Source organism: Tetrao urogallus, assembly GCF_951394365.1.
Source record: "Tetrao urogallus genome assembly, chromosome: 11".
Taxonomy (NCBI): Eukaryota; Metazoa; Chordata; class Aves; order Galliformes; family Phasianidae; genus Tetrao; species Tetrao urogallus.
In genome coordinates this window covers 337,944-352,513 of record NC_136824.1, presented here as the reverse complement: position 1 = coordinate 352,513, position 14,570 = coordinate 337,944, and the positions used below count along the sequence as shown (strand labels likewise).

The following is a 14,570-nucleotide window of genomic DNA, read 5'->3' as shown; positions in this document are numbered from 1 at the left end:
GACAGGCACTACCCCAGGCGGATGCGGAAAGTGGCGATTTCCATGGGATTCAGCTGGATGTTGGTGCTGTTGGAGGCTGTGCCCAGCGGGTACATCAGGGTCAGCGATGTGGGCTGCAGGGAGTTCAGCTCCAGCCCCTGGAACAGGCTGCCCAGTGCCAGCTATGGAGAGACAAGTGGGGTGCTGCTGATGAGCAGGACGGGCAGCCCCACACCATGCCTACCAGCAGCTGCCCATCCCCTCTGCACCCAGGGCACCATGTTGACCCTGCCCAGGCTCTGCCCTTCCTCATTGCGGAATGTAGTGCCCATACAAGGCCCCAGACCCCTGCTTTGCATCCTGCAGTTTTGCTTGGGCAAAGGGCAGAGCTGGCTGGGTGCTGCAGCGTGGGACCTTTGAACAGCCAACAATTCTGGGATGTTGGTGCTAGGGGTCTGAAGGCCTCTCCTGCCCCTACCCTGGCTTGGCTGGAGAACAGCATGCTTGTGGCAAGCACAGCAGAGCGCCCCAGTGCATCTCCTACCTGGCCCTGGCTGGTGGTGCAGTTAAATCCCAGATTCTTGGCCTCCAGACTGCAGTCAAAGCCTTTGCGGTGCAGAATCAGGGCCGCCTCAGCCGAGGGCAGCGAGTCGTCCTGCAGGAGCATGGGAAAGGCACGACACTGGGCAGCAACAGCCCAAGGGTCACCCGTCCTCACGCAGCACAGGGCCACGACTCACCTCTGCCTGCAGCGTCCGCAGGTTGAGGATGTGGAAGTCGCAGGGGAGGGTTGTGGAGAGGGGTGCGAAAGAGCGCAGGGCCGGCAGGGCCGGCTGCTGAGCCACCGGCAGGACCAGGGCCTCGGCATTCAGATGCATGGAGGTGAGGTGGCTCAGCAGCGAGGGGAAGCTGACTGGGCGGCCGTCCTGTACCTGCAAGAAGCACAGTCAGCACTGGCAGTGCGGCTGCAGTGCCGGGGCCACGGGGCCTCCAGCTCCTTAGAGAACCGGCACCAGGCACCCGGACCCCCCGCCATGCGCAGCCTCTCCCTCCTCGTCACCCAAATGGCCGCAGGCCGTGCAGCCTGATGGTCGGACTACAAACCGCTACGGGCCGGCTAGGCTAGAGGCTAGCAGCTAGTGCACGAGACTGGGAGCAACGGTGAGGCCGGGCCGGCCGTTACCTCAGGGCTGCCGGTCCTGGAGCCAGGGAAGCCCAAGGCTTTAAGCACGGAGGCCAGTTTGGAAAAGAAGCTGGAGCTCTGAACGGGTGAAAGTGTGCAAGGATGGAGAGCAACGAGGTGACAGGACGAGAACACCACGATGAGCAGCGTGATGACAGCATGCCCCCGCAGCAGGACAGCCATCCCACCCCCCCCACACACACCCTGGGCACGGCCGCATACCCTGCAGCCATCCACACACTGGTGCCCATGTGTTCCACACCACCACAGGCTCTGAGCGACACTGCGTGACCCCCACACCCTGCCCAGGCACCTTGCTGGCGCTGCTGCGGCGCTCCAGGAGGAGGCGGAAACGGTTGCAGGTCCGTTTGTTGTCTTTCAGCCCTTGGCCCAGGCCTCGGTTGTCATCCTGCATGAGGCGCCGGTCCAGGATCACCTCCAGCTGGCCTGCAAAGAGCCCATGCCCCGGCTCAGCACCGGCCGGCCGCCCTGCATGGCCCCGACAGCCCCACAGCCCTGCCTCACCACTGCCCAGGCTGGAGACCCCCAGGGCCTGCGCTGTGTGCAGCGTCAGGCGGCTCTGCGTGTCCTGGATGTAGGCCATGGCAGGCATGGGGTAGAAGTTGGCCTGCAGCGGCAGCTTCTGCTGGTACCTGCGGGGCTGGATCTGCCGAGGGATGGGGTCAGGGGGCTCAGCAGCAGGGCACCGTCCCTGTGGGCAACTCCATCCCTCCCCAGCCTGCTGGCACACCTGGAAGCCGTTGAGGTCTGTGAAGAAGGTGTCGTCGCTCTCGATGTTGGTGCTGAAGCGCATGGCCAGCTCCTTGTTGACATGGTCACGGATGTCCACCAGGCATGACACGTCCAGGGACAGCCCCTCCACCCCTGCGGGCAGCAGTGAGGGTGGGCCCTGTGGGCAGAATCTCCCCACGCCCCGGACCTCCCTTTCACAGCCTCGCATCATCTCACCTGGCACATTGTAGAGTCGCACCACGGTCTGGACATGCTGGTAGTAGCTGGAGACCTCAGAGAAGAGCGGACCTTCTGTCACTCGCACAATGGGGGGGTCCTTGGGGGTGTAGGGCTGTGGGGAAGGAGGGCTGTGCTGAGTCTGCTGCTCCAGGACTATCTTATGGCTGTGGGCACGTCTGCCAGCCACGCTCCCCAGAGAGCCCCGTACCTTGGCCTCGCCATCAGGCAGGAAGAGATAGGCTCCGCTTTTGTCCTTGGAAGTCCGGGTGCCGTAGATGAAGAACTCAGTGCTCACCCGCTGCTCCCGCTCCTCCCCAGCGCAGCGGAGGCTCTGCAGGGTGAAGGTGGCACAGCAATGAGCTCCCCTCACATGAGGCAGCGCTGAGGCACCCACCCTCTTTCAATCTTTGGACCTGCACCCACCTGCAGCAGGCCTGAGCTGCCCGAGAAGCAGCTACGCAGGTGCTGACTCTCCAGGCAGAAGTCATCAGGGGCGGCCGGGAAGACCTGCACGGGGACAGCCTCCTGCTGGCGCACAGTCACGTCCCGGCCGTGCAGGTACAGACGCACAGAGGACTGCAGCGTGCTGTGGCCATCAAAGGACTTCTGCAGCTGCAGCACACGCAGCCCCAATGCAGGCAGGCGGGCGAGGATGGAGAGCTGTGGGCAGCAGGAGCCCTGAGCCAGCAGCTCCATGGAGGGCACTCGAGTGCTGCTGCCAGCAGGGCTGGGCCCCGTGGCAACAGTGGGCAGCAGGGCACCCCCTACCTGATAGGTGTCAGGCATCGCATCGGTGGCAGAGCTCCAGTGTGCAGAGAGCTGGGCAGGCAGCGGCTGCCCGTTCTCAGACAGCACACGCACGTGTGGAGAGTTCACCAGCAGAGGCACCAGGCTCAGGCGTTCCTGCTCCAGTGGGTTGAACACCACCAGGAATCTGTGGGGTGGGGTTGCACGGGATGGCCACACTCAGCTCATGGCATTCTGTGTGCCCCGTGCTCTGCAGCACCCAGCGGTGCCATATGCCCATAAACCCCAAACACAAGACCCAGCTTCAGGCAGCAAGACGCAGCCCTACCGTGGCGAGGCATCCAGTTTGACAACTGTTCTTTCTGGGAGCGAGTCCTGATTGAGTCGCGTGTCATCCTGAGGAGAGGTGTGAGTCACAGCCAGGGGGTCCCTGTGAGCCCAGCCTGGCTCAGGGACGTGACACTTCCCCAGAGCCCCCAGCCCACATCAGGCAGGCAGTGCAGCTCACCGCACTGAGGAAAAGCGTGGCGGGGTCATAGCGGTACGTGTCCTTGTCCCCCAGCACCAGGTAATGTGCAGCATTGATGATTACACGCTTCAAGTTGGTGAGGGAATGCAGCAGCCTGGGGCACAGTACTGTGCAGAGTGAGCCACAACCCATGGGCCCCCATTCCCATTCCCATTCCCATTCCCATTCCCATTCCCATTCCCATTCCCATTCCCACTCCCATTCCCCTACCCAGCCCCACGTGCACTGGCCCCTGCCCAAGACAGACCCTGGGGCCGTGCCCTGCCACCCGCACGCACCGCACTCCATAGTCAACCACCACGGCCTCCTTGGCGGTGCCGGTGATGGCGTCGTGGTGCTGGAAGAGCCCCAGGTTGCGGCGGGCGCTGCTCAGTAGGCTGTAGTCGGACAGCGGATAGTGGCTGTCGGCGCCGGCGCGGCGCGCGTGGGCCAATGCCAGGCTGAACAGGAGCTCTGCCCCCCTGTGCAGAGACAGTGTCATCCCCAGCCCTGCCCTGGTACCGGCCCCCCCGGCCCCCTCTGAGCCCTCACCGGAGGTGTGCCTCCAGCACGCGGTCCAGACTCTTGTAGAAGGGCCGGGAGGTGTAGTAGCCCGTCCAGTAGTGGTCCTCCCGGTCCGCGTAGGAGAAGAAATCCCCGCTCAGCACTGGGAACCCGGGTGGCCTCATCCCCGGCACGATGCCCGCCTTCTTGTACAGCGCATCAAAGTAGTCGGACAGCGTCCCAAACTGCGCCTGCGGGACGGCACACAGCTCTGAGCGTGATGCAGAGCTGCGGGGGCTCCTCCCGCTGCCCACCCCCGCCTGCATTCCCCACGACACTGCTCCCCAGCTCTGCCCCATGGGCCGCCCGGCCCCCCTGCACCTGCCTGCACGTGGAGCTGGGGCTGGGCGTTGAGGAAGTCAAAGATGCGCTGGTAGTTGAGGAACTGGGCGTCCCACTCCTGCGGTTTGTCGTAGCGGAAATCGTCTCCCAGGGGCACCAGCAGCACTTTGCTGCGGTACAGCTTGGACTTCTTGCGGTACTGGTCCAGCAGGAGCTGAGCTCTGCCGTGGGGTCAGGGCGTGAGGCCGGCCGCCGGCCGGAGGTGCGGCTCGGTGCTGCTCAGCCCTGCACTCACAGCACTCACCGCTCCGCCACGTTGGCCTCCGTGATGGCGCGGGGCGGCACCTTCCAGGGACAGTTGATGCGGCCGCCTGGTAGGCGCTTAAAGTCAAACTGGCAGCAGATTTTGGGGTCTGGCCCGCAGGTGTGGGGCACGTCGTAGCTGTAGAACGGCATCATGTGGCAGAAGATGTCAGTGCTGGAGTCCGGGTCTGCAGGACCAAGGGCAGACAAGCATCAGCAATGGCTCTCCCTCTGCTGTCTCCTAGCAGAGGGCCCAGAACACACGGAGCGTGTGGGGGCACAGCGATGTGGCACACAAGATCTGCCAATGGCTCATTCAGGTGTCACCGTGGGGCCGTTCCACAGAGCAAAACCACTGAGTAGCAGAGCCCCTGCTGCCCTGCACTCCACTCCCCAGCCACGCGTGACAGCGGTCAGCAGCTTTTCCCAGCTGCCACCACTCCTGCAGGTCCCCCCACCACGGCCACTTCCCCAGCAGCCCCTCACCCCACGTCTGTCTCCACATGAACTCCAGGTTCTGGCTGGCAGCAAAGTGCTTCTTGATGGCATAGTGCACACGCTGGATGACCATGCCTGTCAGGTTGGAGCGCTTCAACAGGTAGGGCATGGTGGAGCTGTACCCAAAGGGGTCGACAGCCCAGCCCGAGCGCGGTGTCACACCTGGGGAACAGGGACCATCAGCACCCCTCATGGACAGCCCCCCCCAGCACCCCACTCCTCCTGCCCTGCGTCCTGCTCAGCTCTCACCAATGTTCTTCTCCAGCCACTGGTGCCCCTCAATTAGCTGGTCAATCATGGCAAAGTAGTGGGAATTCGCCTCGTCGGGCATCACCCAGCCACCCGTCACCATCTCCAGCTGCCCATTTCCCACCAGCCTGCAAAGGACACCCAGGGACACGGTCAGCACTGCAGTGAGCCGCGGCAGAGCCCTCCTCAGGGCACGGACAGGGAGTGTGGGCCCTACCTCCGCACTGCAGCCCGCTTCTGAGCACTGATGTTATCCCACCACTTGGAGAAGAAGGAGATCTCAGACCAGATGAAGCGTCGGCGTGGGTCCTCCTGCATCTTCAGCACCATGCTGTTGAGGATGTGCTGCGTCTGGTCGTAGTAGTACTTGTCAAAGGTCTTGATCCAGCCTGCCAGCACAAGGGGGTGGTCACAGGGGCCTACCGGGCACAGTAGGAGCTGGATGGCTCCTCCCCTACACCTGCTTTCACCCCACTTCTCACCAGGGTCATTGTGGGAGTGCGGCACCACGAACACCTGCAGAGGCTCAGCGTCCCACTCACTGGGCTCGTAGGTGATGTCGAAGCCCTGCTTCCAAACACCGCCGTCCTGGTTGTCGAAGGGCAGCAGGGAGTAAACGGCCAGCATCTGCCGGGGAGAGAGCTCAGGATAGACCGCAGCCCCCAGCAGCGTGCAGCCGCCGGGCTGCCCTCTCCCCGCACGGAGCGCTGCGGAGCCCCCCCACGGCCCTCACCTGCAGGTCGGGGCTCTCGCCTTTGGCCCCCAGGGCAAACTGGCAGTCCTGCGGGGAGACGGCGAGGAAGCTGGGGCGGCTCTCGGGGGGCAGCGTCCAGGAGCCGTTGTCGCGACGGGGCGGCGCGGGCTGCCCGTCGGCGTGTGCCGTCAGCTCCAGCACCGAGTCCTTGATGTGGCTGATGATCTCGTGGTTCTCCTCCAGCAGCTGCTCCAGCTGCTCGATGCGGTTCTGCAGCACCGAGATCTGGCTCTGGGGACGCGGGCGCCGCGGTCAGCGCGGTGTTCTGCCCCGGAGCTCCCGGCCCGCACGATCCCCGCAGCGGCGGAGCCCCGACCCGCACGATCCCCGCCCGCCCCGCAGCCGCTCACCCGGGGGAAGTTCCCCCCGCTCTGGTGGCGCGCGGGGTCGTGCTGCACGCGGTCCAGCATCAGGTAGAGGGAGAAGACGGCCACGCAGAAGATGGCAGCCCCACACACCGTCACCTGCTTCTTCAGCTTCATCCCGCAGCGCCGCGGGACGCACCTGGTGCGGGCGGAGGGCGCAGGGGCAGCCCCGGCTCCGGACGCGTCCGCCTCGCCGTAGCCGCGGCCCCGCCCGCCGGGACCCCCGGTGCCGCCTCCCCCTCCCCCGCCCGTGCCCTTTGCGTCCCGCTCAGTCCGATCCGGGGTATTTATAGCGGCTGACGCCGCGCCGAAGGCAGAACGCGGCCCCCGTTCAGGGCCGGCCCTCAGCCGCGGCGGGGCGGGGAGCGGGGGACCCAGAGGCTGCGCCGGGGGAGCCGGGCGGTCGGGGGGGCCGGGGCCGGGGCCGGGGCCGTGCGGCCCGCAGCAGGGCCGGAGCCGGGAGAGGGGGCGGGCGGAGCGGGAGTCCCGCAGCCCCGGCGCAGGGACGGAACGGAAGGGCGGGGGGCGGCCCGCGGGGGGCCGGGCCGGGCCGGAGCCGTGCGGCGCGGTTCCCCCCCTCCGCCCCGCGCTTACCCTGCGCGGCTCCGCGGCCCGGCCCCGTCCTCACATCGCGCCCGGCCTCCGCCGGCTGCCGCGGCCGCGATGGGCCAAACCCCGCCCGCCGCTCCGCCCACCCGCCCGCCGGGACGCGGCGCTGCGGCCCCGACGGCACCGGAGCTCGGGGGGGAGCGGAGGCGCCGAGCCCGGATCGCGCCGCACCGCCCGGCGGAGCTCAGGACAGACGCGGCGCTGCAGAGCCGGCTTTTATTCCGCACCGCGCACCGCGGCCCTCCGCGCCTCCGGCCCCGCCGCCCGGGCGGGCGCAGCCGCTCAGCGGTGCCGTTTGCGGATGGCGATGAGCTCCTGGTAGATGGCGCCGAAGCTCGGCCGCCTGCGGGGGTCGTACTCCCAGCAGCGCTGCATCAGGCGGTACGCGTCCTCGGGGCACTGCTCGGGGGGCTCCAGCCGCACGCCTGTGGGCGGCAGGGATGGACGGGGCGGACGGACGGCGGCCCCGGTCCCGCGGTCCCGTCGGGAATGGCTCGAGGTCCCCCGGCCGCGCTCCCCGCTCACCCTGCTCGATGGCCTCGCGCGTCTGCTGGTTGGTGAGGTTGGCGTAGGGCACGGCGCCCAGGCTGAAGGCCTCCCACAGCAGGATCCCGAAGCTCCACACGTCGCTCTCCGAGCTGTACCGGCCTGGGGATGTGGCGGGCAGTGGGCGACGATGACGCCGCCGCCCGGTGGGTGCCCCGCTGCCGGCCACCCGCCCCGAGGGACTGCAGGATGCTGCCACCCAATCTCCGGCGTTCCACAGCACAGCCTGCCCGCTTCCCTCCCCGATGCCCCCCCTCCCTGCTCGGTGCCCAGGCGGTGCCCACACCACCGCATACCGTAATTCAGAGCCTCGGGGGCAGTCCACTTCACGGGGATCTGCTTCATGCCCCCCGTGGAGGCATAGATACCATCCTCCTCCTGCCGTGACATCCCGAAATCGCTGATTTTCAGGGTGTTCTTCTCTGTCACCAGGCAGTTGCGGGCAGCCAGGTCCCTGGGGGGCTCGAGGCCATCAGCTGTGCGCCCATTAATGGGGCCCCAGCTCCTGTGCCTCCAGCCCACCTGTGGATGCAGCGCTTGCTCTCCAGGTACTCCATGCCCGCCGCGGCATTCTCTGTCATCTTGATCAGCTCCCTCACCTTCAGGTGGGGCCCCTCGCTGCGCAGGAAGCTCAGGAAATCCCCTCCTGCAACGCAGAGCGTGGAGCTGTTGGGTGGCTGCCGCGGTGCACTGCGGTGAGCAGCGTGGTGTGCCGGGCCGAGCTCAGCACACACACATCAGGGCTGCAGAGGCCGCGGGTCTCACCCTGCACCAGCTCCATGACAATGTAGATGGGCTGCTTCTGGGTGCAGACGCCGATGAGCCGGACGATGTTGGGATGGTTGTACTGCTTGAGGATCCTGCGGGGACAACGAACGGCACTGCGAGCGGGCGGGGGCCCATCTGATCCCAGCACAGCCGCCTGTGGGCTGTCCCAGGGACTCTGCCCAGCCAGCGCTCAGCCACAGCAGCGCTGCATCCCAGCGGGTTTGAGCAGCCCCGAGTAGCTGGGGCTCACGGATGGGCCGGGACAGTGACGGCCACACAGACCTGGCCTCCTGCAGGAACTTGGCCTTCAGCTCGGGCGGCAGGGTTTCCCGGCAGGATTTCACCGCCACGGGGGTGTTGTCAGCACGCAGGCGGCCGCTGAACACCTCCCCAAAGTTCCCCTGCCGAGGGACACAGAAGTGTCGGCAAGTTGGCAATGGGCTCCCAAGCTGTACCGCTGCCAGGACCAGCACCCAACTCACCCGGCCAATGCGCTCCCCCAGCAGCACGTCCTCATGGTTGAGCACCCACTTGTCCTGTGGGCAGCAGACCCGAGGTCGGCGAGCAGCCCCCAGCTCCAGCAGCATTTCCCTTTGCCCTGCAGCTCCCCCTCGTGCAGAGATGTCATGCAGGCGGATGGAGGCAGCTGCCGGGGCTGTGCTCTGACGGGGCGCTGCCGCCTCCCGCTGCCCACCCTCACCTTGAGCACAGCTCTGGTCAGGACGATGCCACTCTTGCGGGTGATGGGCTGCTGGCTCTGCAGCAGGTGGTCGATGAGCAGCGGGATGGTGGGAAAGCCGTCACCCTCCAGCCTGTACAGGTTCTGCAGGGAGGGAAGGCTGCGGGGTCACCTCTGTGTGCCCATGTGGTGGAACGCGTGCGTGGGGGACTGCACACATGTCGTGTGCCACCGCGTGGGGTGCGCGCATGAGGTTGCAGACTTTCACATGGCACAAGCGCATGTCCATATGCATGATGCAGGCTCACACTCTATGCTCCAGGTTTGGTCCATCAAGGACACACACAGAGTCAAGCCACACACACACATCCCGTGCGCTGACACCAGGGCGACTCCCTGTGGCTGCACATCCAGGGCACAGCTCCAGCATCTGCCCCTGCCAGGCCTCCCCCGGTGCCACGGTCACTCACATCAGCAGCCTGGATGATGAAGTGCCGGGGCTGCCCGTCCCACAGCACGCTGAGCACGTACTCCTGCTTCCCCTGGCTCTCCCGCACCAGGAAGTCCCCGCTGCAGCTCAGCAGCTCCTGCACCTCTGAGCGCGGGATGGCCCCGTGGTACCAGGCCTGCTGGCACAGTGGCTTCTGCACCTCCGGGATGAGGGGCACGGGAGGTGGCAGCTGGGTGAAGATGAGGTGAGTCCAGCCGTGCCCCGGCTCCTGCAGCGGTGCAGGGGGAAGGGGCGGCAGGACAGAGGGGCTGCTGCAGTGTGGGGAGCGGAGCGGGGCTGGAGAGCAATGGAAGCAGGGCTGCAGGGCAGGAGAGGAGGGGCAATGGGTTCCAGAGGGACTGGGAGGCTCATCAGAGCAGGGTCAGAGTGGCTGCAGGTGTCCAGGGCCTCACCGAGAACCTGGAACCGAAGATGCCCGTGATGTGGTTCTTGATGGTCTCCAGCGCAGTCACCCCACTGCGCTCCTGATCCTGGGGGAAAACATGCTCTGTCTCCCAGAGGGACATGGTGTGGAGCCGCCAGAGCCCAGCAGGCCCCAGCCTGTGGTTCTGGTGGCCGTGGGTGGGACTCACCGTGGAGGACACTGACTGCTGGTCCTCCTGCAGGGGTAAGGCGGGACGGGGCTCCCCTGAGCCCAGCTCTGCCAGCTTGTTGGCCAGCATATCCCGCTGTGCCTGCAGCTTGGCCTGGGCACAGAGGCAGCCCTGCAGCTGCTGCTGGACCTCCTGCAGCCCCTGCCTCTTGCCCAGCAAGTGCACCCTGGGGATGGGATGTAGCAGGCTCATCTCCTGCCCACCCAGCCCCCAGCCCAGCCCTGCCACCCGCTGCACCTCACCGCTCCCCGGGGCTCAGTGCCAGCTCCTCGCCCCGCAGCTCAGCCTGCAGCTCCCGCAGCCGCTGCTCCTTGCTGCTCACTGCCTCCCTACTGGCCAACAGCTCCTCCTCGATGGATGTCAGGCTGCAGGGACATGGGTGCTGAGCCATGTGCCTGCCACCCCACTGCCCGTGTCCCAGCCACACTCACGAGTGCTGCACGCTCTCAATGGTCAGCTCATTCAGCTGCAGCTCCCCTGGCTCCAGGCTCTCTGTCTCCTCCAACAAACTCTCATCAAAGACCACTGCCGGCGGTACCTCAGAGTCATACCTGCAGGACCCGGTGCAGCACTGATGCTTACTCTGCTGCATCCACCCAGTGACGCTGTGCTGCACCTTGCTCACAGCCAAGCCGCCGTACCTGTGGCACTGAACAAAGCTGCTGTACTCAGTGGTGGGGTCGATCATCTCGATGGCGTGGGCAACCTCCTGGTGGATGGCCAGCACGTCTTCCTGCACCAGGCTGCTGATCCTATGGTACTCCCCAAGAATCTCCTTCCTGCAGGGATGCATGTGCTGGGAGCTGCCACCCTCCTGAGCCCCATGGCCCCCCAGTGCCTGGGATGGCTGCTCCTGGGGTGCGCACGGCCCCAGCCACGTAGCTCTGACCCCATCTGTGATGGCTTCGGTGCCAGGGAAAGCACGTGCATGGGGCAGGCAATGAGGACAGTGCTTGAGGCTGGAGGGGGAGGGAACATCTCCAGCTCTTGAGGGCAAAAAGGGTGCAGGAAGAGAGGGGTTGCTGGGGTGGAGCAGCGGGGTGCAGGGCTCTTACAGAACAAGGACCATCTCCTGCTGCAGGCTGTAGAGGGACTCGTGCAGGGTGGGCAGCGCACGCTGGTAGTGGTGCTGGTGGTGCAGCGCAGCCGCCTGTACAGCCAGCACATACTGGTTGTGCATGGCATAGAGCTTCCAGAGGCTGCGCACGTACTTTTCCTTCGCCTTTTCCCTCTCCTTGTCTGCAGGGAGATGCCGTGGGAGACAACCTCCCCTCAGCACTCCCGCTGCATCCCCAGGGCTGTGCCATGGGCCCCATAGGGCTGTAGGGGGTCTGGATGTCCCCAGCATGCCGGTGAGGCTCAAGGGGAACTGGTGGGGGACACGGAAGGCACGGCAGGGGGTGTGTGGGAATGGGGCTGGCACACACCTTTGCTGGCCTCCTGGTACTTGCGCCTGGCCTGGGTGCTGTCACGCACCAGGCTGCGGTACTGTGCCTTCAGCTTCTCCATTTCCTGCTGCGTGGTCTGCAGAGGAGGTGCCGTCAGCAGGGCTGGTTCAGGCTGAGGGTCGAGCCCCCCCACTGCCCATAGGGCCCTACCCGAGCATACTCTTGGCTGAGCTGCTGCCACTGCTCACTAAAGGCCTTGCGAAGCTGCTGCTTGTCACGGATCAGCATGCTCAGCTTGGCCAGCGGCCCTGCTGCCAGCTCCTCTGCGTGCCGCCGCAGCGTCTGGCTCAGTGTCTCTGTCTGGTTCGCCAGGATCCACCACGACTGCAGGACAGGGTGTCGGCACAGCGTGGGGATGGCCGTCTGCTTGTGCCGGGTCTGGGGGTGCACTGAATTGTCCCTACCTCCCCGATCCGGCTGCTGTGGTCGGTGGCACGGAGCTGCCCCATGCCTTCCTGTTTCTCCAGCTGAGAGAACATGTGGTGCAGCATCCCCGCGTACTCCCGGTCGCTCTTGGCACGCTGTGACATCCACTTCTTCATCAGCTCCAGGAGGCGCAGCTCACTGTCCTGCAGCTGCAGCAGTGCACTGTGCCCCTTCGGGCACCACAGCTCCGGCCCAAAGCCCATGGCACTGGTGGGATGGGGCTGCAGAGTTGCAGTTGGGCAGCCTGAGCTGTGGCTCTGAAGCCCACATGGTGCTCAGCTATGGCCAGGGCCCTTTTGCTTCCCATGCCCCCCTCCCAGCTGTGCCCCTGGCCAGCCCTGGGGCTGCGTTGCCAGGGGCAGACTGTGCCCTGCACAATCTGCCTTGCAAAACACATTCAAAGCATCTAGGAAGGCTGCTTGCACCCAACGTGGAATGTGGGCTGCCGCAGGGACAGTGCCAGGGAGAAGGAAGCAAGGAAGCATGGGGTCAAAAACCTGCATCACTCTGCCATGTGACCAAGAGCAGTGGCACGGTGCCCCCACCATGCCCCCACCATGCCCCCATGCAGCTCCAGCAGCTCTGACCCCATCCTGCCCCAACACGGGGTCACCCCTGTGCCTGTGTCAGGGACAACCAGGCAGTGAGGGGAACAGGGCGCCGAGCCCTGGGGGAAAGTGCCAAGGCTGGAGGTATCCCTGCGCATGGCCCTGGGGTGCCCAGCCGTGCAGCAGTGGAGCAGCCAGCAGCGGGAGGGTGCTGCAGCCCAGCTCCACGCAGTACAAGATGTCCCAGCACAGACCACAACCCAATAGAGGAACGGGGCAGTAACCCCCCCAGCCCTACAGAAGGGTCCCCCATCCCGTCAGCGCGTTGCTGGGCACGGTGCCTCCAACCTGCGTGTGCCGCCAAGTCCCCGCTGCAGCGCTGGTGCTGGTGTGTTCCTGAGGCTGGGGCCGGTGCAACTGACCTGACGCAGCTCCGGCACCCGGAGAGGAACAGGAAACCCTGCACTGACCATACAGCCATTGCGAGATTTCCTGCGCTTCCTCCCCTCCCTGCCAGTCTGCCATATTCGGGGCCAACTGTGTCACGCAGCCTCACTGCGGCTGTCAGCCCCCAGCCCCGCTGCTGCTGCTGCTAACAATCGTGCACCAAGGCCTTTCTCTGCAGGATTTGGCCCTGCAGGAACCTGGAGATCTTTTTTGGCTGGGCCAGGCTGCCATGCATTGCCCTTGTGGACCCCATCCTCAGCCCAGGCCCCTCAGGGGTTTGACGCAGCAAAGTCTTTTCAGCCATCCCTGTGCCTGCAGCCGCTCTCCCTGTCCCCGCTTCAGGGGCTGGTGAGGCACCCAGGGCTCTGTGCAGCACTATGGAAGGGGACCATTCTAAGGCCACCCCTCGAGCACGGCCCTCAGACACAGCAGCTCATGCGTGGGCACTCAAGGAGCGGTGCCTCAGCACACTGTGATGCTCCCAGGGTGCCTGCAGCCGTGGGCAGACTGCAAGGCTTCACCCCTCAGCACTGCTGCATGTGCCCCAGCTGCAGCCTAGCCCAGCAGCCTCATTGGAAGCCCCTCCTCTGCCAAGCAGTGCCTTCTGGCCCTAAGGTGATACTGTGGTCACCTGCAAGATACGAGTAAGTTGTTTCACTTCATAAGGAAGTTCCTGACTTGCCTTCCCATGGTTGAGCAATGCCTCGGTGGTCACAACCAAGGAAGACAACAGTGTCACAACGCATCAAGTGCAGCATTGGGCAGCACAGCACGGCACAGTACAGCATGGCGCACCGTGCTGCTGGAGCTCCTGGGCACCGTTGGTTCTGGTCACCTTGGAAACAGTGTTTCTCACGGCACATTTCAGGGTCAGAGCAGAAGCACTGCAGCTGCTCTGTGCAGTGGCACATGCTGACCTGCCTCCAGCCACCGCTGCCTGACCCCAAAGCCCATCCAGGAATGGTTTTATTTTCTGAGCTGCTGGTCATATAGCAGCATCCGTGTGCACAACTTGCTCCTTGGACATCTGCAGCATCTGCTCACATTCAGCGAGCGCTGTGCCAACTCACAACTTATCCCAGCCCAGCGTTGCCTGGCTTCTCCTATGCAGAGCAGGCTGTCCCTGCTGGCACTGGGCACTGAGCTGCACAGGGCTGGGATCTGACTGTGCCATGTCTGTGAGGACGGCTGAGCTGCAGGGCCCTATCCGTGACCATGATTGCAGACAGCCCTGCTCTCCAGCAGCCCTGACTGCTGCCTGTAGCAGGAAGGTCACTGCGGGCTGCGTTGCAGCTCACCCAGTTTCACATCCTTCATCCCTTCTTTCACAGCAGAGCTCGGTGCTGCTCTGCTGCACGGGGCTGCACAGGCACTGCACAGCCAGTGGCCAAATCCTACCTGCAGTGCCCGTTTGCTCCTGCCTGGAGCCACCATCTCAGCCCTGTGCAGCCTTCACTGATGGCAGCAGGTGCGTGGCTGCAGCACAGCTCCAGGCAGGAGAGAGAGGAGAGAGCCACGGCAGCAGCTCCCGCAGCCACGTGCACACAACAGAGAACTGCTCGTGACCACAGGAAGATGCTGTGGCCAGGAG

The 14,570-nt window shown here is 65.3% G+C and overlaps 2 protein-coding genes across 3 annotated transcripts; both read right to left on the bottom strand.

Moving 5' to 3' along the window:
- Window positions 1–8: 8 nt before the first annotated feature.
- Window positions 9–6,521, bottom strand: MAN2A2 (mannosidase alpha class 2A member 2; the record flags this gene model as incomplete). Of its 2 annotated transcripts, XM_079540679.1 has the most annotated exons (23): window positions 9–161; window positions 524–634; window positions 720–911; window positions 1,163–1,240; window positions 1,476–1,609; window positions 1,688–1,829; window positions 1,914–2,047; window positions 2,132–2,246; window positions 2,343–2,465; window positions 2,558–2,794; window positions 2,903–3,068; window positions 3,210–3,277; window positions 3,390–3,504; window positions 3,689–3,871; window positions 3,942–4,144; window positions 4,279–4,456; window positions 4,540–4,726; window positions 5,025–5,198; window positions 5,286–5,413; window positions 5,503–5,674; window positions 5,768–5,912; window positions 6,019–6,270; window positions 6,390–6,521. In XM_079540679.1, 23 exons carry the CDS (start codon window positions 6,519–6,521, stop codon window positions 9–11), a joined length of 3,522 nt encoding a protein of 1,173 aa, XP_079396805.1. The 2 variants fall into 2 exon arrangements, with proteins under 2 accessions (XP_079396805.1, XP_079396806.1); XM_079540680.1 differs by lacking the exon at window positions 1,163–1,240.
- Window positions 6,522–7,295: 774 nt separating this feature from the next.
- On the bottom strand, window positions 7,296–12,187 carry FES (FES proto-oncogene, tyrosine kinase; the record flags this gene model as incomplete). Its single annotated transcript, XM_079540883.1, is given in 19 exon segments — window positions 7,296–7,438; window positions 7,539–7,661; window positions 7,856–8,013; window positions 8,082–8,230; window positions 8,232–8,264; window positions 8,266–8,419; window positions 8,610–8,728; window positions 8,810–8,863; window positions 9,028–9,150; window positions 9,477–9,686; window positions 9,910–9,987; window positions 10,090–10,276; window positions 10,353–10,475; window positions 10,542–10,661; window positions 10,752–10,889; window positions 11,166–11,349; window positions 11,538–11,634; window positions 11,709–11,882; window positions 11,963–12,187. Coding segments are annotated over 19 exon segments (2,592 nt in total).
- Between the last annotated feature and the right edge of the window lie 2,383 nt (window positions 12,188–14,570).